Source organism: Drosophila miranda, chromosome XR (genome assembly GCF_003369915.1).
Source record: "Drosophila miranda strain MSH22 chromosome XR, D.miranda_PacBio2.1, whole genome shotgun sequence".
Taxonomy (NCBI): domain Eukaryota; kingdom Metazoa; phylum Arthropoda; class Insecta; order Diptera; family Drosophilidae; genus Drosophila; species Drosophila miranda.
Genome location: NC_046674.1, coordinates 7,824,138 through 7,848,572, shown reverse-complemented (window position 1 = coordinate 7,848,572; position 24,435 = coordinate 7,824,138). Strand labels below are relative to the sequence as shown.

The following is a 24,435-nucleotide window of genomic DNA, read 5'->3' as shown; positions in this document are numbered from 1 at the left end:
TCGTATTTTAAAAATTGTGAATGCCACAGATTTTCTATGTCTTTATGGGGGCGGACGGATCGGCGGAGGTGTCTGGATTTGCTTGTTCTAGCTTTTATGGTCTCTGATATCTAGGTGCTCATCAAGGACGCTCATAGATCCAGAGCCACATCTATGCGAGTACCGTGGTCCTTCAAGAGTTCACGATTTGTTAGCCCCATTTGTCGAAGATATACATACATAGATATGTATACTCATCCGAGGACAGACAAACCAAAACAGTAGTGAGTGAAAAACGATGTCCACTCGTTTTTAGATGCTGATCCTTTTGAATTTCCTGAATGTACCGACCAAATAGCCCTTGAAGTGAGTGTCACTTTCTCATGGAGTACATTCATCGCCTCAGTTTGGCATTCTATTGCTAGAAATTGAACACGAAACACGTATCCAGAATATTCTGCTGGAAAATTTTGAAATTTTTTTGCTTCCGCTAAAATCAAATCGTCTTTGAAGTATCTTTCACTAGTCGTATTATTCGTATATTTTTGGTACTTTGTGTCGGGCTTAACGAAAAATGATGCTTCGCGTTGTACGTCGGCTGGTCCATCCGGCCTTCCGGCAGCGCCTGCGACCACGTCCCCAGGCTATCCAGCGCCGCTCCGCCTCGCAGGCGGTAAACCAGATGTTGCAGCTCCAGCAGATGGATATGTGTGCGGATCCTCCATCGCGCGGACTTGTGGTCGGCGTGTTCGCCGACGAAACGGACCGCAATGATTCTGGCATCCTCACCCCGGCCGGTTGGCGGTACAATGTCCAGAAGACTGCCGGCCGATTGCTAGAGGTCCTCCGCATGTCCGGACCCATGCCCAAGCGGGGCGAGGCTCGCCTTTTCTTCGCGATCGAGCCAGAGCGCATCCCCTATTACTCTGTGGTGGCTGTGGTCGGCCTCGGCAAGGAGTGCCTCGGCTACAATCCCTACGAGGTGCTCGACGAACAGAAAGAGGCGATCCGTCGCTCCGTGGCCGCCGCCTGCCGCATCCTGGCCGAGCTGGACACCGACAGAATCGAAGTTGAAAACTGCGGCCACGCCGAGTCCGCCGCCGAGGGGGCCGCATTGGGCATCTGGCTCTACCAGGAGCTGCGCAACCCACAGAACAGGATTCCAGTGCCGTCGCTGGACTTGTACGCAACAAAGGACGAGGTCTGCGACCTCGAAGGATGGCGAATTGGTCTGCAGAAGGCAGCCGCCCAGAACCTGACGAGACAGCTGCAGGAGATGCCCTCCAACCTCCTCACACCCACAGCCTTTGCGCAGAATGTCGTCGAGGTGCTTTGCAAGTCCGGTGTCAATGTGGAGGTCAAAGTCGAGGGCTGGGCCGAGAGCCAGTCGATGCACGCCTTCCTGGCTGTGGGCAAGGCCTCGTGCGAGCCACCCATCTTCCTGGAGCTGAGTTACTACGGCACTTGTGCCGAGGAGCGTCCCATTGTGCTGGTGGGCCAAGGCGTGACGTACGATGCTGGAGGATTGTGCCTGAAAGAGAAACATGAGCTCTTCCATATGCGTGGGGACATGACCGGGGCCGCCGTTGTGGTGGCCTGTTGTCGAGCTGTGGCTGGCCTGCGTTTACCGGTAAGTACTCAGGACGTCAATGATATCTCCTTGAATAATAATGCTGTTCTTAGGTCAACATTCGCGGCCTGATACCTCTTTGTGAAAACGTAGTGGGCTGCAATTCGGTCCGTCCTGGGGACATGGTCAAGTCCATGAACGGCAAGACCATCGAGATCCAGTGCACCGATCACGAGGATGTACTGGTCCTGGCAGACGCCCTGCTGTATGCGCAAAACTTCTGTCCCAAGTGCATCATTGACGTCGGCACCTGCTCGGGCTACATGCGCCAGGCCCTGGATGAGTCGGCTGCGGGGGTCTTTACCAACTCGGAGATCCTGTGGCAGCAGATCAAGCACGCCAGCATGCACACCGGAGATCGCGTGTGGCGCTTCCCATTGTGGAAATATTACAGCAAGGCCGTGCGTGCCGGGGGACGCAGCGATGTGCAGAACTACGGCATTGACCGAGGTGGACGTCCCTGCAAGGCCGCTGCCTTTCTCCGTGAGTTTGTGCCCTGCGGCCAGTGGATGCATATTGTGAGTATTGTGGGGCGCTTTGTTGGGGCACAGATCTTACGGGCTTTCTCCCTCAAAGGATGCTACAAATGTGATGGTGACAAAGGGCTTCGAATACGAGTATCTGCGCAAGGGAATGGCCGGCCGCCCGACCCGAACACTGGTGGAGTTTATTGCTCAGACGATTTGCAAGGATACGGCCCCACGTTTGGCCAAGTAATCAATCTCTAACGGGAATTCAATGTTATATATATTTTTTTACTGTGTTTTTTTGACGACGCCACACATGAACACAAAATTACACTTGAGCTATGATCACTCTATATTACATAGGTTTTCGCAGTTGTAATCTCCACACAATCAGAGAAACAGCGCTAGTGTTCGATCTTTTGTTGGGTCCTGGGCTTCGAACTATTGAAGACAACTAGAAACTGTGGATTATTGCTTTGTCAGACTCTATCCGGAATCGGGTATTATATGTTATATCTGTGGTATCACTAAAAGTGAGTGCTACGCCAGGGAGACTGCATGAGTAATCACAACGTTTATGTCAATGGGTGGATAGTTTTGCAGCAGCTTCACATTCGAGGCAAAGTCGTTCTCCAAAATTGCTTCCCTTTGGATTCTATAAATCAGTAAATACAACAGTAAATGTAAATGAATCAGTTGAAAGTCAGCGCATGCTTACAATATCATGGAACAGCAGATTTTGATGAGAAAATTAAAGCGCTGCTCGTCCGAGAATACCGAATCCCAAATTCGCAGCACATCGGGCAGTGGAAACTCCTGCGAGAGCAGGAGGGTGAGCCACCTAAAGCTATAGTACTGCGGATGCAGCTCTTGGCTCTTCAGATGCTCGTAGATGTATATATCTTTAGTCTTCAGCATGTTGGATAGCAGGCCCATCATGAACTTTATGCCACCCTCCGCATCGTCCAGAGTCTTGATGAAGAAGTCGCGTATCTCGCTCATTAGAGCCGTGAAGCAGAAGAAACAGTCTGCCTCCGCGTGGGCGCGGTACGAGAGATCCGGATCCGAGGCCATCACATAGTAGATGGGTCCGACAATCTCATTCATGCCCTGTACGTACCCCTGGCCCGGATTCAGCTTGGCATAGATGAATAGGATGCGCTGCACAACCTCCCAGTGGGCCTCCTGGCCGTCCTCCATGGCGGCATAGGTCTCCACCGAACGCTTTGTGATTAAATTGATCTGATTGGGAGCAAAGAGGCTCATTAAATCGATTGTCGCTTGAGTGGGGGTCACTTACTTGCTGCTAAATGTCCACAATGGTATGCATAATGGAACAAACTTTGAGCTTATTTTCTAGCACAATTTCCGACCGAAACTCACCTTGGTCATGCCCAAGCCCTTGCGCTCGACGTTCGCCGAGCTGAGCACCGTGGGCACTACCCGCTCGTGAAGCCGCCGCCCGTGCTCGCCTTTACTGTGCACCACAATGTCACAGGGATACTCTGTGGGCTGTTGAAAGAACGAGATGTCGGGGCACAGGCGCCTCACATCTTTGTCGATCTGCAGCAGAAATTCGTTGTCATTGAAGAATGTGTTCCAGGCGCTTTCTGGCCCCTCGCTAAGCGGATGATCTTGCAGGCCAACGCCCCTTGAATCAACAGCGACGTCCCCGTCCCCGTCGCCTTCTCCAGCTCCCGCTCCATTGCAGCTGTGTCCCGGGGGGAGTACCAATTCCTCAATGAATTGCTTGTACAGGGCTCGCTTCTGGGCCAGCGTGGTCGTCTAACTGCTGCGCCTTGGTCCCAAGTAGCCCAACAGCAGTTTCCAGCTGAGTGCACGGAAGCTTTGCACATCGGGCACACCTGTGGATTGGATTGGATTCATGTCCATGAATTGCTACGCCTATCAGAAGTGTGATATCCCACCATTAAACGTCAGTCTGCATCATTTTTCGTTAAGCCCGACACAAAGTACCAAAAATATACGAATAATACGACTAGTGAAAGATACTTCAAAGACGATTTGATTTTAGCGGAAGCAAAAAAATTTCAAAATTTTCCAGCAGAATATTCTGGATACGTGTTTCGTGTTCAATTTCTAGCAATAGAATGCCAAACTGAGGCGATGAATGTACTCCATGAGAAAGTGACACTCACTTCAAGGGCTATTTGGTCGGTACATTCAGGAAATTCAAAAGGATCAGCATCTAAAAACGAGTGGACATCGTTTTTCATTCACTACTGTTTTGGTTTGTCTGTCCTCGGATGAGTATGTATATCTTCGACAAATGGGGCTAACAAATCGTGAACTCTTGAAGGGCCACGTGTAGTGGCCAGTGAAGCAAACCCAGATTAAATTCCCTAATAATTTCCCCGATATAAAGCAGATTCAAATCACGCGCCAACTTGATTAGTTCGAACACCAAGGCTTTAAAAACAGCTACTTCGAATATGGAGCTTTAATTGCTCGAATGTTCTTTTTCGTCATTCGAGACCGAATTCCATGGAAGGGTCCCGTTAAAGCTCGTCTATGCCGCTTAAGCCGACAGCGACGGTGAACACGCGGATCAATTCAATTTTTTCTCCCAAAACACTTCGGTTGTGCCTGTGCCAATAGTAAAAAGCAAGATCAAGCTATATTGTGTGGTGAAAGTGCAAAGTGCTACGTAGAGAAAAAGAAGGTGATTAAAGAGGAAAGCAGGTTTGGTACATTCACTGAATTCCGAATCTATTACAGAATCTCTTGGTCACTGGAGGTCTGCCGTGCTTTGGCGCTCTCACGCCTAACCCCCCCACGCAACCTCCAGTGTCTTATTTTTGGCCGCTTCGAATTACCAGCGTTTCCGTTGTACGGACGATCTGTATCGACTTTTGAATGCCCTCTAATCGTATCTTGCGAGATGCAACTCAACATCCTTGATGCGGAATCGACAACGCCTAGGAATTAAAGTGGAAATTTATGTCAGCTAAAATTGTGCAGAAGATGTGAATACAAGATCAGGAATCGGAATCTAGGGTGACCTGTGTCGTGGACAACATGTGATCATCGATTCGTGAGTACGAACATACCCGCGAAATAGCAGGGTATAGCCGCGGTGCAGCGAAATGAAAGGGAGAGCGTGATAACTCACACGCCAAGAGCGAGCTTTCGTTCGAAGAGAATTCGGACATATGCGTGCGTATGCACACACATATAAACGTGCATTAATTTGATCATCGACATTCTCTTTGCTTTGTCTTGTTCTTTTCTTTTTCTTGCATTCTTGTGTTTGCACTTCAATTAAATTTGACTTTAAATGTAAAATCATATAAACATATACAGTTATATTAAGGAATATCTTTCCTATAGAATTAATTTCTTTATCATATGTCTTAAGTCCTTTCCTAATCAACTCAATGTTAAGCCTTGATTCACTCTGGCAATGTCGGCCAAAATATCATTCTTTAATTCTTTACTATTTTTATATAATTAATATTGTTCCACAGCTACCGAAGCAGTTCATTGGGCCCAACGAGCTCGTCAAGGAAAGTGTTTGAATTTGGTAATGATCATTAATTTCGTATTGAATGGAAATGTTGACCTTCGTGAGTAAAAAGGCTCAGTTTTGCTATGAATTGTATCTTATATTCTTAAGTTAATGAACCTTTTGTTATATATGAATCTTTTGAATCTTGATTAATAGAACTATTTTGAATTGACATGAATTTGGAATAAATAACAACCATTCTGTCTAAGTACATAATGCCAATGATGCATCGAGTGTAATAATGCAGCGGCAGTTACGTTAGGGGCCATGCCAACATCGTTCCACGCATTGCCGAAGGTAGGGAGGGTATAGAAGAACTAGTGATCTCCTACACCTAGGATCACTAAATTAAATACGCGACTACCGGATTCCTTCTTGCCATCTATGCCGACCGGGGATTGATTACATTTGTTTTTTTTTGTTTTGATCAAAGTAGATTCTGTGTAAGTGCACTTAAATTTTTATAATATGGCGAGAACAAGGAAGTATAGGGATAGGAAAGACCCCGACCCCATCCGGCGAGCTGAGCCCAGAGCGCAGTATAGTGCACTAACCCCGATTCCCTTTCCTGCTGAAGCTGCATTGCCAACAAGATTTAACCAGCCCGTAGCCGTAACATTATACACGGTACTCGAATAGATGTGGCTCTGGATCTATGAGCGTCCTTGATGAGCACCTAGATATCAGAGACCATGAAAGCTAGAGCAAGCAAATCCAGACACCTGGATCCGTCCAACCCCACAAAGACCAAAAATCTGTGGCATTCACAATTTTTAAAATACGAGAAAAGAAGAAACCGAAAACGCAGAATCGTAGAGAACACCATATCTACTAGACTGTCAAATGTGGATGACATCGGATCGTTATTATCGCAGGCTACAATCCCTACGAGGTGCTCGACGAACAGAAAGAGGCGATCCGTCGCTCCGTGGCCGCCGCCTGCCGCATCCTGGCCAAGCTGGACACCGACAGAAGTTACTACGAGCTACTGAGTTACTACGGCACTTGTGCCGAGGAGCGTCCCATTGTGCTGGTGGGCCAAGGCGTGACGTACGATGCTGGAGGATTGTGCCTGAAAGAGAAACATGAGCTCTTCCATATGCGTGGGGACATGACCGGGGCCGCCGTTGTGGTGGCCTGTTGTCGAGCTGTGGCTGGCCTGCGTTTACCGGTAAGTACTCAGGACGTCAATGATATCTCCTTGAATAATAATGCTGTTCTTAGGTCAACATTCGCGGCCTGATACCTCTTTGTGAAAACGTAGTGGGCTGCAATTCGGTCCGTCCTGGGGACATGGTCAAGTCCATGAACGGCAAGACCATCGAGATCCAGTGCACCGATCACGAGGATGTACTGGTCCTGGCAGACGCCCTGCTGTATGCGCAAAACTTCTGTCCCAAGTGCATCATTGACGTCGGCACCTGCTCGGGCTACATGCGCCAGGCCCTGGATGAGTCGGCTGCGGGGGTCTTTACCAACTCGGAGATCCTGTGGCAGCAGATCAAGCACGCCAGCATGCACACCGGAGATCGCGTGTGGCGCTTCCCATTGTGGAAATATTACAGCAAGGCCGTGCGTGCCGGGGGACGCAGCGATGTGCAGAACTACGGCATTGACCGAGGTGGACGTCCCTGCAAGGCCGCTGCCTTTCTCCGTGAGTTTGTGCCCTGCGGCCAGTGGATGCATATTGTGAGTATTGTGGGGCGCTTTGTTGGGGCACAGATCTTACGGGCTTTCTCCCTCAAAGGATGCTACAAATGTGATGGTGACAAAGGGCTTCGAATACGAGTATCTGCGCAAAGGAATGGCCGGCCGCCCGACCCGAACACTGGTGGAGTTTATTGCTCAGACGATTTGCAAGGATACGGCCCCACGTTTGGCCAAGTAATCAATCTCTAACGGGAATCCAATGTTATATATATTTTTTTACTGTGTTTTTTTGACGACGCCACACATGAACACAAAATTACACTTGAGCTATGATCACTCTATATTACATAGGTTTTCGCAGATGTAATCTCCACACAAACACATGCGGCACATTCGTTTATTATGAAATTTTAACGTATAAAACAGAGAAACAGCGCTAGTGTTCGATCTTTTGTTGGGTCCTGGGCTTCGAACTATTGAAGATGATAACTAGAAACTGTGGATTATTGCTTTGTCAGACTCTACCCGGAATCGGGTATTGTATGTAATATCTGTGGTATCACTAAAAGTGAGTGCTACGCCAGGGAGACTGCATGAGTAATCACAACGTTTATGTCAATGGGTGGATAGTTTTGCAGCAGCTTCACATTCGAGGCAAAGTCGTTCTCCAAAATTGCTTCCCTTTGGATTCTATAAATCAGTAAATACAACAGTAAATGTAAATGAATCAGTTGAAAATCAGCGCATGCTTACAATATCATGGAACAGCAGATTTTGATGAGAAAATTAAAGCGCTGCTCGTCCGAGAATACCGAATCCCAAATTCGCAGCACATCGGGCAGTGGAAACTCCTGCGAGAGCAGGAGGGTGAGCCACCTAAAGCTATAGTACTGCGGATGCAGCTCTTGGCTCTTCAGATGCTCGTAGATGTATATATCTTTAGTCTTCAGCATGTTGGATAGCAGGCCCTCCGCATCGTCCAGAGTCTTGATGAAGAAGTCGCGTATCTCGCTCATTAGAGCATCATTTTTCGTTAAGCCCGACACAAAGTACCAAAAATATACGAATAATACTAGTTAAAGATACTTCAAAGACGATTTGATTTTAGCGGAAGCAAAAAAATTTCAAAATTTTCCAGCAGAATATTCTGGATACGTGTTTCGTGTTCAATTTCTAGCAATAGAATGCCAAACTGAGGCGATGAATGTACTCCATGAGAAAGTGACACTCACTTCAAGGGCTATTTGGTCGGTACATTCAGGAAATTCAAAAGGATCAGCATCTAAAAACGAGTGGACATCGTTTTTCACTCACTACTGTTTTGGTTTGTCTGTCCTCGGATGAGTATACATATCTATGTATGTATATCTTCGACAAATGGGGCTAACAAATCGTGAACTCTTGAAGGGCCACGGTACTCGAATAGATGTGGCTCGGGATCTATGAGCGTCCTTGATGAGCACCTAGATATCAGAGACCATGAAAGCTAGAGCAAGCAAATCCAGACACCTGGATCCGTCCAACCCCACAAAGACCAAAAATCTGTGGCGCTCACAATTTTTAAAATACGAGAAAAGAAGAAACCGAAAACGCAGAATCGTAGAGAACACCATATCTACTAGACTGTCAAATGTGGATGACATCGGATCGTTATTATCGCAGGCTACAATCCCTACGAGGTGCTCGACGAACAGAAAGAGGCGATCCGTCGCTCCGTGGCCGCCGCCTGCCGCATCCTGGCCAAGCTGGACACCGACAGAAGTTACTACGAGCTACTGAGTTACTACGGCACTTGTGCCGAGGAGCGTCCCATTGTGCTGGTGGGCCAAGGCGTGACGTACGATGCTGGAGGATTGTGCCTGAAAGAGAAACATGAGCTCTTCCATATGCGTGGGGACATGACCGGGGCCGCCGTTGTGGTGGCCTGTTGTCGAGCTGTGGCTGGCCTGCGTTTACCGGTAAGTACTCAGGACATCAATGATATCTCCTTGAATAATAATGCTGTACTTAGGTCAACATTCGCGGCCTGATACCTCTTTGTGAAAACGCAATTCGCTGCAATTCGGTCCGTCCTGGGGACATGGTCAAGTCCATGAACGGCAAGACCATCGAGATCCAGTGCACCGATCACGAGGATGTACTGGTCCTGGCAGACGCCCTGCTGTATGCGCAAAACTTCTGTCCCAAGTGCATCATTGACGTCGGCACCTGCTCGGGCTACATGCGCCAGGCCCTGGATGAGTCGGCTGCGGGGGTCTTTACCAACTCGGAGATCCTGTGGCAGCAGATCAAGCACGCCAGCATGCACACCGGAGATCGCGTGTGGCGCTTCCCATTGTGGAAATATTACAGCAAGGCCGTGCGTGCCGGGGGACGCAGCGATGTGCAGAACTACGGCATTGGCCGAGGTGGACGTCCCTGCAAGGCCGCTGCCTTCCTGCGTGAGTTTGTGCCGTGTGGCCAGTGGATGCACATTGTGAGTATAGGAGGATCTCCCACTCGGTGGTGGATTGTCTAACTGCGTTTCTCGTTTCAGGATGCCACGAACGTGAACTCTTGAAGGGCCACGGTACTCGAATAGATGTGGCTCTGGATCTATGACCATCACGGTCACCAACGGCATCGACTTTGAGTACCTTCGCCGTGGCATGGCTGGCCGTCCGACCCGCACCCTGGTCGAGTTCATTGCCCAGACCATCTGCAAGGACACCGCGCCGAAGTTGGGCAAGTAGTAAAGTCTTCCAGATGTAATGAAGATATGCCAGTCCCAATAGTCAGTCCCACAAAGCACTCCGCTGCTGTCATAAATATTTTGGCCAGACAATGTTAATTGAACATGTTTACAAATTTTTAGTATTTTCAAGGAATAGGTTTTTGGAATTAATGATGCACTATCGAAACTTTTAAGTAATCATTTAGTCACGGCACTTTGTAACGGCAATGCATTATTGTAAAATTAAAGCTTATTTTTCGCTGAAATATTTTAAAAGCTAGGCGTATGCCAAATAAATGTTATTCTCTAACCTTTTGATTGTAAAACCCTTTCTTTTTTATCACACACTTATAAAAAAAAGATTCTTTAACGAGCGGGAACGAAGTTAACTGTGAATTATGCTCGCACTTGTCATGAGATAGGAGAGTGGTGTGTTTCTCTCTCTTTCTTACACACAAGCCCGCCGTTCTATCTCGCTTCCCTCCGCCAGAGCGAACACACTGCACGAGAAAGAGTGTGTGAGATGGATAGAGAGATCGAGAGAGAATGAGTAAGCGCGTGGAAGGCGATTTGGTCATTATGGCTATAATAACGATCCGATCTCATCCACATTTGACAGTCTAGTAGATATGGCGTTCTCTACGATTCTGCGTTTTCGGTTTTTTCTTTTCTCGTATTTTTATACCCGATACTCAAAATGAGTATTGGGGTATATTAGATTTGTGGTAAAAGTGGATGTGTGTAACGTCCAGAAGGAATCGTTTCCGACCCCATAAAGTATATTAATTCTTGATCAGCATCAATAGCCGAGTCGATTGAGCCCTGTCTGTCTGTCCGTCTGTCCGTCCGTCCGTCCGTCCGTCCGTCCCCTTCAGCGCCTAGTGCTCAAAGACTATAAGAGCTAGAGCAACGATGTTTTGGATCCAGACTTCTGTGATATGTCACTGCTACAAAAATATTTCAAAACTTCGCCCCGCCCACTTCCGCCCCCACAAAAGACGAAAATCTGTGGCATCCACATTTTTAAAGATACGAGAAAACCAAAAACGCAGAATCGGTGAGGATGACCATATCTTCTACAGTGCAAAATCTGAACCAGATCGTATAATGATTATAGCCAGAATCAAGAAAACAATTTCATTCTTTCTCGCTCTGTCTCTCTCTAACACACAGGTTTCATGGTCGGTTTTGTCAATTGCAAAATATGAGTTCAAGGATCTCAGAACCTATAAGAGCCAGAGCAACCAAATTTGGTATCCACACTCCTGTGATATCGGACCTTGACCGTTTCGTGTCCAAATTTCGCCACACCCCCTTCCGCCCCCGCAAAGGACGAAAATCTGGGGCATCCACAAATCTCAGAGACTATTAAGGCTAGAGTAACCAAATTTGGTATCCGCACTTCTGTTAGATCTCACTATAAAACGTATATCTCAGAATTTCGCCCCACCCCCTTCCGCCCCCACAAAAGACGAAAATCTGTTGCATCCACAATATTGCACATTCGAGAAAACTAAAAACGCAGAATCATAGATAATGACCATATCTATCAGATTGCTGAATCTGGATCAGATCGGATCATTTTTGTAGCCAAAAGCAAGAAATCAATTTTCAGTGGCTACGCAGCGCCCGACGTCACGCTCAGACTGATTTTCTGTCTCTCTTGACGCACTCTTTGTCGTGTGGTTCAATATTAGCGGCGTCTGCCGGAGGAGAGCCATACTGACTTAGTATCGGGTATAACTGTAGAGTTGCGGTGTCCGCAGCAACTCACAACGTTCCACCTCGTAAAAATTGTGAATGCCACAGATTTTCTATGTCTTTATGGGGGCGGACGGATCGGCGGAGGTGTCTGGATTTGCTTGCTCTAGCTTTTATGGTCTCTGATATCTAGGTGCTCATCAAGGACGCTCATAGATCCAGAGCCACATCTATTCGAGTACCGTGGCCCTTCAAGAGTTCACGATTTGTTAGCCCCATTTGTCGAAGATATACATACATAGATATGTATACTCATCCGAGGACAGACAAACCAAAACAGTAGTGAGTGAAAAACGATGTCCACTCGTTTTTAGATGCTGATCCTTTTGAATTTCCTGAATGTACCGACCAAATAGCCCTTGAAGTGAGTGTCACTTTCTCATGGAGTACATTCATCGCCTCAGTTTGGCATTCTATTGCTAGAAATTGAACACGAAACACGTATCCAGAATATTCTGCTGGAAAATTTTGAAATTTTGTTGCTTCCGCTAAAATCAAATCGTCTTTGAAGTATCTTTAACTAGTCGTATTATTCGTATATTTTTGGTACTTTGTGTCGGGCTTAACGAAAAATGATGCTTCGCGTTGTACGTCGGCTGGTCCATCCGGCCTTCCGGCAGCGCCTGCGACCACGTCCCCAGGCTATCCAGCGCCGCTCCGCCTCGCAGGCGGTAAACCAGATGTTGCAGCTCCAGCAGATGGATATGTGTGCGGATCCTCCATCGCGCGGACTTGTGGTCGGCGTGTTCGCCGACGAAACGGACCGCAATGATGCTGGCATCCTCACCCCGGCCGGTTGGCGGTACAATGTCCAGAAGACTGCCGGCCGATTGCTAGAGGTCCTCCGCATGTCCGGACCCATGCCCAAGCGGGGCGAGGCTCGCCTTTTCTTCGCGATCGAGCCAGAGCGCATCCCCTATTACTCTGTGGTGGCTGTGGTCGGCCTCGGCAAGGAGTGCCTCGGCTACAATCCCTACGAGGTGCTCGACGAACAGAAAGAGGCGATCCGTCGCTCCGTGGCCGCCGCCTGCCGCATCCTGGCCGAGCTGGACACCGACAGAATCGAAGTTGAAAACTGCGGCCACGCCGAGTCCGCCGCCGAGGGGGCCGCATTGGGCATCTGGCTCTACCAGGAGCTGCGCAACCTACAGAACAGGATTCCAGTGCCGTCGCTGGACTTGTACGCAACAAAGGACGAGGTCTGCGACCTCGAAGGATGGCGAATTGGTCTGCAGAAGGCAGCCGCCCAGAACCTGACGAGACAGCTGCAGGAGATGCCCTCCAACCTCCTCACACCCACAGCCTTTGCGCAGAATGTCGTCGAGGTGCTTTGCAAGTCCGGTGTCAATGTGGAGGTCAAAGTCGAGGGCTGGGCCGAGAGCCAGTCGATGCACGCCTTCCTGGCTGTGGGCAAGGCCTCGTGCGAGCCACCCATCTTCCTGGAGCTGAGTTACTACGGCACTTGTGCCGAGGAGCGTCCCATTGTGCTGGTGGGCCAAGGCGTGACGTACGATGCTGGAGGATTGTGCCTGAAAGAGAAACATGAGCTCTTCCATATGCGTGGGGACATGACCGGGGCCGCCGTTGTGGTGGCCTGTTGTCGAGCTGTGGCTGGCCTGCGTTTACCGGTAAGTACTCAGGACGTCAATGATATCTCCTTGAATAATAATGCTGTTCTTAGGTCAACATTCGCGGCCTGATACCTCTTTGTGAAAACGTAGTGGGCTGCAATTCGGTCCGTCCTGGGGACATGGTCAAGTCCATGAACGGCAAGACCATCGAGATCCAGTGCACCGATCACGAGGATGTACTGGTCCTGGCAGACGCCCTGCTGTATGCGCAAAACTTCTGTCCCAAGTGCATCATTGACGTCGGCACCTGCTCGGGCTACATGCGCCAGGCCCTGGATGAGTCGGCTGCGGGGGTCTTTACCAACTCGGAGATCCTGTGGCAGCAGATCAAGCACGCCAGCATGCACACCGGAGATCGCGTGTGGCGCTTCCCATTGTGGAAATATTACAGCAAGGCCGTGCGTGCCGGGGGACGCAGCGATGTGCAGAACTACGGCATTGACCGAGGTGGACGTCCCTGCAAGGCCGCTGCCTTTCTCCGTGAGTTTGTGCCCTGCGGCCAGTGGATGCATATTGTGAGTATTGTGGGGCGCTTTGTTGGGGCACAGATCTTACGGGCTTTCTCCCTCAAAGGATGCTACAAATGTGATGGTGACAAAGGGCTTCGAATACGAGTATCTGCGCAAGGGAATGGCCGGCCGCCCGACCCGAACACTGGTGGAGTTTATTGCTCAGACGATTTGCAAGGATACGGCCCCACGTTTGGCCAAGTAATCAATCTCTAACGGGAATCCAATGTAATATATATTTTTTTACTGTGTTTTTTTGATGACGCCACACACGAACACAAAATTACACTTGAGCTATGATCACTCTATATTACATAGGTTTTCGCAGTTGTAGCATATTGGATTTTACCAAACCTTCACGGAAGGCTGAGCAGGTGATGGTTCGTCTCCCGTCCGGGCACGTGCTTGCTCCGGCTTCCGTCTCATCGGCAAGAAATGGGGGGGTTTTTTATTTCCCAGAACGGACGGGACACAGCTCTACTCCAACAATCATAATACTGACACAGTAACGTTCATTAAAATTTCACGTGCAAGCGAAGTATCGACACAAATATGTACAAGAGCAAATACACCTAACTACACACACGGACACATACACACATACAAGTCGTGCCACGGTGTTGTTGTGACCACTCATGCCCACCCTACCATGATCACCGCTCCCGGTTCATCCGGTGATCCCATAAAGAAGGCTCTTACAGCCTCCTATCCAACCCCATTACCCTCCTTTGCCCAGCATGGTCCCCGCATATAGAACTCTAGCCCCGATTCATGTTAAATCCTATATTTCATATTGAGCAATAGCACATGCATCGCACTAGTAAACTAATAAATGATTAACTCTTAATAATACACTTTAGATTGAAATTTAACTTACAAATTGAAAGAAGGGAAGGGTACATATCTCTAGCTCTTATGTTAGGCAAATAGATAATAATAATAAATAAATATGCAAAAGGGAATGTAAAAACTGTGCGGTACTAACCGCCAATCTGAAAAATTAATTTCCTACAATAAAAAAAAGCACTACCCTACGCCACGAGTGTATGTGGTGTATATTAGCGACGCTGAAATACATACCAATTGAGATTGGCACTTAACACACTTTTACTTTATAAACGCACAATATTTCTTTCTTTTTGCTGTATTCAGCTGTTAAGATCTTTTCCCGGTTTTTATTCCTCTTTTTTTTTCTTTATACTTGGACTGGACAAAAATAGCACGTCTGTCTTCGCCAACAGTTTTTCTTCCAAGAGACCGAGGCTAGATCTGCACAGTCTGAGACCCCCCAGTACAGCGTTAAACTTGAGAATCCTCCATTTTCGAATTGACGCCGTAATTATTTTACAAGTTTCAACTCAAAAAACAAAAAAAACCGCTCTCCTTCGTTCACCTTTTAACTTGAATTGAGGCGGCAAAGTTGAGTAACATAGGGAGAGCAATATCCCTTCTTGGTACTTGTCCAAATGTTCCCTTTTGTGGATCCCAGTATTTATACCTTTTTTTATACGTTACTCTTTCAAACCACTTCACAGTTGTAAACTGTAATCGCAAACACATGCGGCACATTCGTTTATTATGAAATTTTAACGTATAAAACAGAGAAACAGCGCTAGTGTTCGATCTTTTGTTGGGTCCTGGGCTTCGAACTATTGAAGATGATAACTAGAAACTGTGGATTATTGCTTTGTCAGACTCTACCCGGAATCGGGTATTGTATGTAATATCTGTGGTATCACTAAAAGTGAGTGCTACGCCAGGGAGACTGCATGAGTAATCACAACGTTTATGTCAATGGGTGGATAGTTTTGCAGCAGCTTCACATTCGAGGCAAAGTCGTTCTCCAAAATTGCTTCCCTTTGGATTCTATAAATCAGTAAATACAACAGTAAATGTAAATGAATCAGTTGAAAGTCAGCGCATGCTTACAATATCATGGAACAGCAGATTTTGATGAGAAAATTAAAGCGCTGCTCGTCCGAGAATACCGAATCCCAAATTCGCAGCACATCGGGCAGTGGAAACTCCTGCGAGAGCAGGAGGGTGAGCCACCTAAAGCTATAGTACTGCGGATGCAGCTCTTGGCTCTTCAGATGCTCGTAGATGTATATATCTTTAGTCTTCAGCATGTTGGATAGCAGGCCCATCATGAACTTTATGCCACCCTCCGCATCGTCCAGAGTCTTGATGAAGAAGTCGCGTATCTCGCTCATTAGAGCATCATTTTTCGTTAAGCCCGACACAAAGTACCAAAAATATACGAATAATACGACTAGTTAAAGATACTTCAAAGACGATTTGATTTTAGCGGAAGCAAAAAAATTTCAAAATTTTCCAGCAGAATATTCTGGATACGTGTTTCGTGTTCAATTTCTAGCAATAGAATGCCAAACTGAGGCGATGAATGTACTCCATGAGAAAGTGACACTCACTTCAAGGGCTATTTGGTCGGTACATTCAGGAAATTCAAAAGGATCAGCATCTAAAAACGAGTGGACATCGTTTTTCACTCACTACTGTTTTGGTTTGTCTGTCCTCGGATGAGTATACATATCTATGTATGTATATCTTCGACAAATGGGGCTAACAAATCGTGAACTCTTGAAGGGCCACGGTACTCGAATAGATGTGGCTCTGGATCTATGAGCGTCCTTGATGAGCACCTAGATATCAGAGACCATGAAAGCTAGAGCAAGCAAATCCAGACACCTGGATCCGTCCAACCCCACAAAGACCAAAAATCTGTGGCATTCACAATTTTTAAAATACGAGAAAAGAAGAAACCGAAAACGCAGAATCGTAGAGAACACCATATCTACTAGACTGTCAAATGTGGATGACATCGGATCGTTATTATCGCAGGCTACAATCCCTACGAGGTGCTCGACGAACAGAAAGAGGCGATCCGTCGCTCCGTGGCCGCCGCCTGCCGCATCCTGGCCAAGCTGGACACCGACAGAAGTTACTACGAGCTACTGAGTTACTACGGCACTTGTGCCGAGGAGCGTCCCATTGTGCTGGTGGGCCAAGGCGTGACGTACGATGCTGGAGGATTGTGCCTGAAAGAGAAACATGAGCTCTTCCATATGCGTGGGGACATGACCGGGGCCGCCGTTGTGGTGGCCTGTTGTCGAGCTGTGGCTGGCCTGCGTTTACCGGTAAGTACTCAGGACGTCAATGATATCTCCTTGAATAATAATGCTGTTCTTAGGTCAACATTCGCGGCCTGATACCTCTTTGTGAAAACGTAGTGGGCTGCAATTCGGTCCGTCCTGGGGACATGGTCAAGTCCATGAACGGCAAGACCATCGAGATCCAGTGCACCGATCACGAGGATGTACTGGTCCTGGCAGACGCCCTGCTGTATGCGCAAAACTTCTGTCCCAAGTGCATCATTGACGTCGGCACCTGCTCGGGCTACATGCGCCAGGCCCTGGATGAGTCGGCTGCGGGGGTCTTTACCAACTCGGAGATCCTGTGGCAGCAGATCAAGCACGCCAGCATGCACACCGGAGATCGCGTGTGGCGCTTCCCATTGTGGAAATATTACAGCAAGGCCGTGCGTGCCGGGGGACGCAGCGATGTGCAGAACTACGGCATTGGCCGAGGTGGACGTCCCTGCAAGGCCGCTGCCTTCCTGCGTGAGTTTGTGCCGTGTGGCCAGTGGATGCACATTGTGAGTATAGGAGGATCTCCCACTCGGTGGTGGATTGTCTAACTGCGTTTCTCGTTTCAGGATGCCACGAACGTGATGGTCACCAACGGCATCGACTTTGAGTACCTTCGCCGTGGCATGGCTGGCCGTCCGACCCGCACCCTGGTCGAGTTCATTGCCCAGACCATCTGCAAGGACACCGCGCCGAAGTTGGGCAAGTAGTAAAGTCTTCCAGATGTAATGAAGATATGCCAGTCCCAATAGTCAGTCCCACAAAGCACTCCGCTGCTGTCATAAATATTTTGGCCAGACAATGTTAATTGAACATGTTTACAAATTTTTAGTATTTTCAAGGAATAGGTTTTTGGAATTAATGATGCACTATCGAAACTTTTAAGTAATCATTTAGTCACGGCACTTTGTAACGGCAATGCATTATTGTAAAATTAAAGCTTATTTTTCGCTGAAATATTTTAAAAGCTAGGCGTATGCCAAATAAATGTTATTCTCTAACCTTTTGATTGTAAAACCCTTTCTTTTTTATCACACACTTATAAAAAAAAGATTCTTTAACGAGCGGGAACGAAGTTAACTGTGAATTATGCTCGCACTTGTCATGAGATAGGAGAGTGGTGTGTTTCTCTCTCTTTCTTACACACAAGCCCGCCGTTCTATCTCGCTTCCCTCCGCCAGAGCGAACACACTGCACGAGAAAGAGTGTGTGAGATGGATAGAGAGATCGAGAGAGAATGAGTAAGCGCGTGGAAGGCGATTTGGTCATTATGGCTATAATAACGATCCGATCTCATCCACATTTGACAGTCTAGTAGATATGGCGTTCTCTACGATTCTGCGTTTTCGGTTTTTTCTTTTCTCGTATTTTAAAAATTGTGAATGCCACAGATTTTCTATGTCTTTATGGGGGCGGACGGATCGGCGGAGGTGTCTGGATTTGCTTGTTCTAGCTTTTATGGTCTCTGATATCTAGGTGCTCATCAAGGACGCTCATAGATCCAGAGCCACATCTATTCGAGTACCGTGGCCCTTCAAGAGTTCACGATTTGTTAGCCCCATTTGTCGAAGATATACATACATAGATATGTATACTCATCCGAGGACAGACAAACCAAAACAGTAGTGAGTGAAAAACGATGTCCACTCGTTTTTAGATGCTGATCCTTTTGAATTTCCTGAATGTACCGACCAAATAGCCCTTGAAGTGAGTGTCACTTTCTCATGGAGTACATTCATCGCCTCAGTTTGGCATTCTATTGCTAGAAATTGAACACGAAACACGTATCCAGAATATTCTGCTGGAAAATTTTGAAATTTTTTTGCTTCCGCTAAAATCAAATCGTCTTTGAAGTATCTTTAACTAGTCGTATTATTCGTATATTTTTGGTATTTTGTGTCGGGCTTAACGAAAAATGATGCTTCGCGTTGTACGTCGGCTGGTCCATCCGGCCTTCCGGCAGCGCCTGCGACCACGTCCCCAGGCTATCCAGCGCCGCTCCGCCTCGCAGGCGGTAAACCAGATGTTGCAGCTCCAGCAGATGGATATGTGTGCGGATCCTCCATCGCGCGGACTTGTGGTCGGCGTGTTCGCCGACGAAACGGACCGCAATGATTCTGGCATCCTCACCCCGGCCGGTTGGCGGTACAATGTCCAGAAGACTGCCGGCCGATTGCTAGAGGTCCTCCGCATGTCCGGACCCATGCCCAAGCGGGGCGAGGCTCGCCTTTTCTTCGCGATCGAGCCAGAGCGCATCCCCTATTACTCTGTGGTGGCTGTGGTCGGCCTCGGCAAGGAGTGCCTCGGCTACAATCCCTACGAGGTGCTCGACGAACAGAAAGAGGCGATCCGTCGCTCCGTGGCCGCCGCCTGCCGCATCCTGGCCGAGCTGGACACCGACAGAATCGAAGTTGAAAACTGCGGCCACGCCGAGTCCGCCGCCGAGGGGGCCGCATTGGGCATCTGGCTCTACCAGGAGCTGCGCAACCTACAGAACAGGATTCCAGTGCCGTCGCTGGACTTGTACGCAACAAAGGACGAGGTCTGCGACCTCGAAGGATGGCGAATTGGTCTGCAGAAGGCAGCCGCCCAGAACCTGACGAGACAGCTGCAGGAGATGCCCTCCAACCTCCTCACACCCACAGCCTTTGCGCAGAATGTCGTCGAGGTGCTTTGCAAGTCCGGTGTCAATGTGGAGGTCAAAGTCGAGGGCTGGGCCGAGAGCCAGTCGATGCACGCCTTCCTGGCTGTGGGCAAGGCCTCGTGCGAGCCACCCATCTTCCTGGAGCTGAGTTACTACGGCACTTGTGCCGAGGAGCGTCCCATTGTGCTGGTGGGCCAAGGCGTGACGTACGATGCTGGAGGATTGTGCCTGAAAGAGAAACATGAGCTCTTCCATATGCGTGGGGACATGACCGGGGCCGCCGTTGTGGTGGCCTGTTGTCGAGCTGTGGCTGGCCTGCGTTTACCGGTAAGTACTCAGGACGTCAATGATATCTCCTTGAATAATAATGCTGTTCTTAGGTCAACATTCGCGGCCTGATACCTCTTTGTGAAAACGTAGTGGGCTGCAATTCGGTCCGTCCTGGGGACATGGTCAAGTCCATGAACGGCAAGACCATCGAGATCCAGTGCACCGATCACGAGGATGTACTGGTCCTGGCAGACGCCCTGCTGTATGCGCAAAACTTCTGTCCCAAGTGCATCATTGACGTCGGCACCTGCTCGGGCTACATGCGCCAGGCCCTGGATGAGTCGGCTGCGGGGGTCTTTACCAACTCGGAGATCCTGTGGCAGCAGATCAAGCACGCCAGCATGCACACCGGAGATCGCGTGTGGCGCTTCCCATTGTGGAAATATTACAGCAAGGCCGTGCGTGCCGGGGGACGCAGCGATGTGCAGAACTACGGCATTGACCGAGGTGGACGTCCCTGCAAGGCCGCTGCCTTTCTCCGTGACTTTGTGCCCTGCGGCCAGTGGATGCATATTGTGAGTATTGTGGGGCGCTTTGTTGGGGCACAGATCTTACGGGCTTTCTCCCTCAAAGGATGCTACAAATGTGATGGTGACAAAGGGCTTCGAATACGAGTATCTGCGCAAGGGAATGGCCGGCCGCCCGACCCGAACACTGGTGGAGTTTATTGCTCAGACGATTTGCAAGGATACGGCCCCACGTTTGGCCAAGTAATCAATCTCTAACGGAAATCCAATGTTATATATATTTTTTTACTGTGTTTTTTTGACGACGCCACACATGAACACAAAATTACACTTGAGCTATGATCACTCTATATTACATAGGTTTTCGCAGTTGTAATCTCCACACAAACAGAGAAACAGCGCTAGTGTTCGATCTTTTGTTGGGTCCTGGGCTTCGAACTATTGAAGATGATAACTAGAAACTGTGGATTATTGCTTTGTCAGACTCTACCCGGAATCGGGTATTGTATGTAATATCTGTGGTATCACTAAAAGTGAGTGCTACGCCAGGGAGACTGCATGAGTAATCACAACGTTTATGTCAATGGGTGGATAGTTTTGCAGCAGCTTCACATTCGAGGCAAAGTCGTTCTCCAAAATTGCTTCCCTTTGGATTCTATAAATCAGTAAATACAACAGTAAATGTAAATGAATCAGTTGAAAGTCAGCGCATGCTTACAATATCATGGAACAGCAGATTTTGATGAGAAAATTAAAGCGCTGCTCGTCCGAGAATACCGAATCCCAAATTCGCAGCACATCGGGCAGTGGAAACTCCTGCGAGAGCAGGAGGGTGAGCCACCTAAAGCTATAGTACTGCGGATGCAGCTCTTGGCTCTTCAGATGCTCGTAGATGTATATATCTTTAGTCTTCAGCATGTTGGATAGCAGGCCCATCATGAACTTTATGCCACCCTCCGCATCGTCCAGAGTCTTGATGAAGAAGTCGCGTATCTCGCTCATTAGAGCCGTGAAGCAGAAGAAACAGTCTGCCTCCGCGTGGGCGCGGTACGAGAGATCCGGATCCGAGGCCATCACATAGTAGATGGGTCCGACAATCTCATTCATGCCCTGTACGTACCCCTGGCCCGGATTCAGCTTGGCATAGATGAATAGGATGCGCTGCACAACCTCCCAGTGGGCCTCCTGGCCGTCCTCCATGGCGGCATAGGTCTCCACCGAACGCTTTGTGATTAAATTGATCTGATTGGGAGCAAAGAGGCTCATTAAATCGATTGTCGCTTGAGTGGGGGTCACTTACTTGCTGCTAAATGTCCACAATGGTATGCATAATGGAACAAACTTTGAGCTTATTTTCTAGCACAATTTCCGACCGAAACTCACCTTGGTCATGCCCAAGCCCTTGCGCTCGACGTTCGCCGAGCTGAGCACCGTGGGCACTACCCGCTCGTGAAGCCGCCGCCCGTGCTCGCCTTTACTGTGCACCACAATGTCACAGGGATACTCTGTGGGCTGTTGAAAGAACGAGATGTCGGGGCACAGGCGCCTCACATCTTTGTCGATCTGCAGCAGAAATTCGTTGTCATTGAAGAATGTGTTCCAGGCGCTTTCTGGCCCCTCGCTAAGCGGATGATCTTGCAGGCCAACGCCCCTTGAATCAACAGCGACGTCCCCGTCCCCGTCGCCTTCTCCAGCTCCCGCTCCATTGCAGCTGTGTCCCGGGGGGAGTACCAATTCCTCAATGAATTGCTTGTACAGGGCTCGCTTCTGGGCCAGCGTGGTCGTCCAACTGCTGCGCCTTGGTCCCAAGTAGCCCAACAGCAGTTTCCAGCTGAGTGCACGGAAGCTTTGCACATCGGGCACACCTGTGGATTGGATTGGATTCATGTCCATGAATTGCTACGCCTATCAGAAGTGTGATATCCCACCATTAAACGTCAGTCTGCGCAGCTCCTTTAGGTCAACCACATCCTGGGCCAGCGCATCATCGAACTCTTTAACACTGAAAGATACAGGGGGGGATACAATCTTTTGTTCTTAATTCCCGAAAACACATCACATTTTTGTGTCGTCCTTACCGCGCCTTGAAAATAGACATGCTTTGGCTGTATGCGGGCGTGGATCTCGGTCTGCTCCATGCAGGGACAGTCGCGTTGCAATGATGTGGACTGGACTTATATTATTGCTTTGTTGTCATCCAGCCAGCTGAATTATTGGTTTTCCAATACAGTTCGAAGCAGAAACAATTTTGATATTCCGTCGAAGATTTTTAGCTATCTAGATCTCTCAGCCCTGCCCACATAATTTTATCCAATTAATGAATCAATTTTCTACTTGACTGTCTTGTTTTAAATACTTGACTCTGATTGTTTTTGCTTCAATTTTGGTTCCTCAACAACAATATAGCTGAAAACCCGAACTTAGCCCTCTTAAGCCCCCTCTATTTAAATAGTTCAAACACTTGAGGTAAATGGCGGAAAATATTAACGATTGTAAATTCTTTTTGTAGATTCATGCCATCTTTCCTCTGAACTTAAAAAAAAAACCACTATATCTTTCACCTGAACTGCGCTAACATCATTAAATTTTCATTATTTTCGGTGGAAAATGGAAATACCCCCTTGGCTTATAATAGGTTAATCGTTCTCCGTCAAGGATTGGAAACCATATTGCGAAGTTTTGATGTTCCGTCGAATATTATTAGCTAGAAAGAACGCCCAGCTATGCCCACATAATTTTATCCAATTAATTAATCCATTTTCTACTTGACTGGTTGATTTTAAACTCTTGCTTTTGTTGGATTAAGTCTAAAAAAAGGTTTTAGCGAAGAAGGTAAAAAAAAAAAAATTAATAAGACGTCAGAGAAAAATCGTTCCTATTGCTCAATTTTGATGTTCCGTCGAATAATGCTGACTAACTAAAATCTTTAGCTCTGCCCATATAATTTTAGGCAATTGATGAATAAATTATTCGTATATTTTTGGTACTTTGTGTCAGGCTTAACGAAAAATGATGCTTCGCGTTGTACGTTGGCTGGTCCCTCCGGCCTTCCGGCAGCGCCTGCGACCACGTCCCCAGGCTATCCAGCGCCGCTCCGCCTCGCAGGCGGTAAACCAGATGTTGCAGCTCCAGCAGATGGATATGTGTGCGGATCCTCCATCGCGCGGACTTGTGGTCGGCGTGTTCGCCGACGAAACGGACCGCAATGATTCTGGCATCCTCACCCCGGCCGGTTGGCGGTACAATGTCCAGAAGACTGCCGGCCGATTGCTAGAGGTCCTCCGCATGTCCGGACCCATGCCCAAGCGGGGCGAGGCTCGCCTTTTCTTCGCGATCGAGCCAGAGCGCATCCCCTATTACTCTGTGGTGGCTGTGGTCGGCCTCGGCAAGGAGTGCCTCGGCTACAATCCCTACGAGGTGCTCGACGAACAGAAAGAGGCGATCCGTCGCTCCGTGGCCGCCGCCTGCCGCATCCTGGCCGAGCTGGACACCGACAGAAGTTACTACGAGCTACTGAGTTACTACGGCACTTGTGCCGAGGAGCGTCCCATTGTGCTGGTGGGCCAAGGCGTGACGTACGATGCTGGAGGATTGTGCCTGAAAGAGAAACATGAGCTCTTCCAACGGGAATCCAATGTAATATATATTTTTTTACTGTGTTTTTTTGATGACGCCCCACACGAACACAAAATTACACTTGAGTTATGATCACTCTGTATTACATAGGTTTTCGCAGTTGTAATCTCCACACAAACACACATTCGTTTATTATGAAATTTTAACTTATAAAACAGAGAATCAGCGCTAGTGTTCGATCTTTTGTTGGGTCCTGGGGATGACAAACATTTTCTCAATTCCATAATATCTTTTCCTAGGGTATGCAATGTTGCTTGCATATTGCCGCAACATGGAACGCGATTTTTGTTCTCGGCCAATGAAAATCGTCAAAAAAGCATTG

At 48.2% G+C, this 24,435-nt stretch overlaps 7 protein-coding genes and 1 pseudogene across 13 annotated transcripts; 5 read left to right on the top strand and 3 right to left on the bottom strand.

Moving 5' to 3' along the window:
- The first annotated feature begins 397 nt into the window (after positions 1-397).
- Positions 398-2,429, top strand: LOC117186678 (cytosol aminopeptidase-like). Its single transcript, XM_033387724.1, has 3 exons — positions 398-1,609; positions 1,663-2,127; positions 2,186-2,429. The coding sequence occupies exons 1-3, from the start codon at positions 554-556 to the stop codon at positions 2,324-2,326; spliced, it is 1,662 nt and encodes a 553-aa protein (XP_033243615.1). The 5' UTR covers positions 398-553; the 3' UTR covers positions 2,327-2,429.
- LOC117186585 lies at positions 2,358-3,963 on the bottom strand (annotated as a pseudogene).
- On the top strand, positions 3,962-7,493 carry LOC117186583 (cytosol aminopeptidase-like). Its single transcript, XM_033387549.1, has 4 exons — positions 3,962-3,992; positions 6,481-6,776; positions 6,830-7,294; positions 7,353-7,493. Exons 1-4 carry the CDS (start codon positions 3,962-3,964, stop codon positions 7,491-7,493), a joined length of 933 nt encoding a protein of 310 aa, XP_033243440.1.
- A 17-nt stretch (positions 7,494-7,510) lies between these two features.
- Positions 7,511-8,461, bottom strand: LOC117186681 (TBC1 domain family member 13-like). The gene is made up of 2 exons (XM_033387734.1): positions 8,009-8,461; positions 7,511-7,945 (listed from the first exon to the last, which is right to left on the bottom strand). Exons 1-2 carry the CDS (start codon positions 8,269-8,271, stop codon positions 7,831-7,833), a joined length of 378 nt encoding a protein of 125 aa, XP_033243625.1. The 5' UTR covers positions 8,272-8,461; the 3' UTR covers positions 7,511-7,830.
- A 440-nt stretch (positions 8,462-8,901) lies between these two features.
- Positions 8,902-10,234, top strand: LOC117186582 (cytosol aminopeptidase-like; the record flags this gene model as incomplete). The annotated part of the gene is made up of 3 exons (XM_033387546.1): positions 8,902-9,213; positions 9,267-9,731; positions 9,792-10,234. Coding segments are annotated over 3 exons (801 nt in total), but the record flags the coding sequence as incomplete, so codon positions are not given.
- Positions 10,235-12,162: 1,928 nt separating this feature from the next.
- LOC117186679 (cytosol aminopeptidase-like) lies at positions 12,163-17,993 on the top strand. 4 transcript variants are annotated; one of them, XM_033387728.1, is made up of 4 exons: positions 12,163-12,709; positions 16,749-17,027; positions 17,081-17,545; positions 17,606-17,746. In XM_033387728.1, exons 1-4 carry the CDS (start codon positions 12,302-12,304, stop codon positions 17,744-17,746), a joined length of 1,293 nt encoding a protein of 430 aa, XP_033243619.1. In that variant the 5' UTR covers positions 12,163-12,301. The 4 variants fall into 4 exon arrangements, with proteins under 4 accessions (XP_033243619.1, XP_033243618.1, XP_033243617.1 ...); XM_033387727.1 differs by having other exon boundaries at positions 12,164-12,692; positions 16,732-17,027; XM_033387726.1 differs by having other exon boundaries at positions 12,169-13,219; positions 16,890-17,027; positions 17,606-17,993.
- On the bottom strand, positions 15,429-22,887 carry LOC117185882 (TBC1 domain family member 13). 4 transcript variants are annotated; one of them, XM_033387731.1, is made up of 7 exons: positions 22,556-22,887; positions 22,406-22,479; positions 21,861-22,342; positions 21,778-21,783; positions 21,471-21,719; positions 15,799-16,073; positions 15,429-15,735 (listed from the first exon to the last, which is right to left on the bottom strand). In XM_033387731.1, exons 1-7 carry the CDS (start codon positions 22,573-22,575, stop codon positions 15,621-15,623), a joined length of 1,221 nt encoding a protein of 406 aa, XP_033243622.1. In that variant the 5' UTR covers positions 22,576-22,887; the 3' UTR covers positions 15,429-15,620. The 4 variants fall into 4 exon arrangements, with proteins under 4 accessions (XP_033243622.1, XP_033243621.1, XP_033243623.1 ...); XM_033387730.1 differs by lacking the exons at positions 15,429-15,735; positions 15,799-16,073 and adding an exon at positions 20,733-21,132 and having other exon boundaries at positions 21,196-21,719; positions 22,556-22,886; XM_033387732.1 differs by lacking the exons at positions 15,429-15,735; positions 15,799-16,073 and adding an exon at positions 20,733-21,132 and having other exon boundaries at positions 21,196-21,719; positions 21,778-21,780; positions 22,556-22,886.
- On the top strand, positions 18,796-20,865 carry LOC117186680 (cytosol aminopeptidase-like). The gene is made up of 3 exons (XM_033387729.1): positions 18,796-20,007; positions 20,061-20,525; positions 20,584-20,865. The coding sequence occupies exons 1-3, from the start codon at positions 18,952-18,954 to the stop codon at positions 20,722-20,724; spliced, it is 1,662 nt and encodes a 553-aa protein (XP_033243620.1). The 5' UTR covers positions 18,796-18,951; the 3' UTR covers positions 20,725-20,865.
- Positions 22,888-24,435: the final 1,548 nt, after the last annotated feature.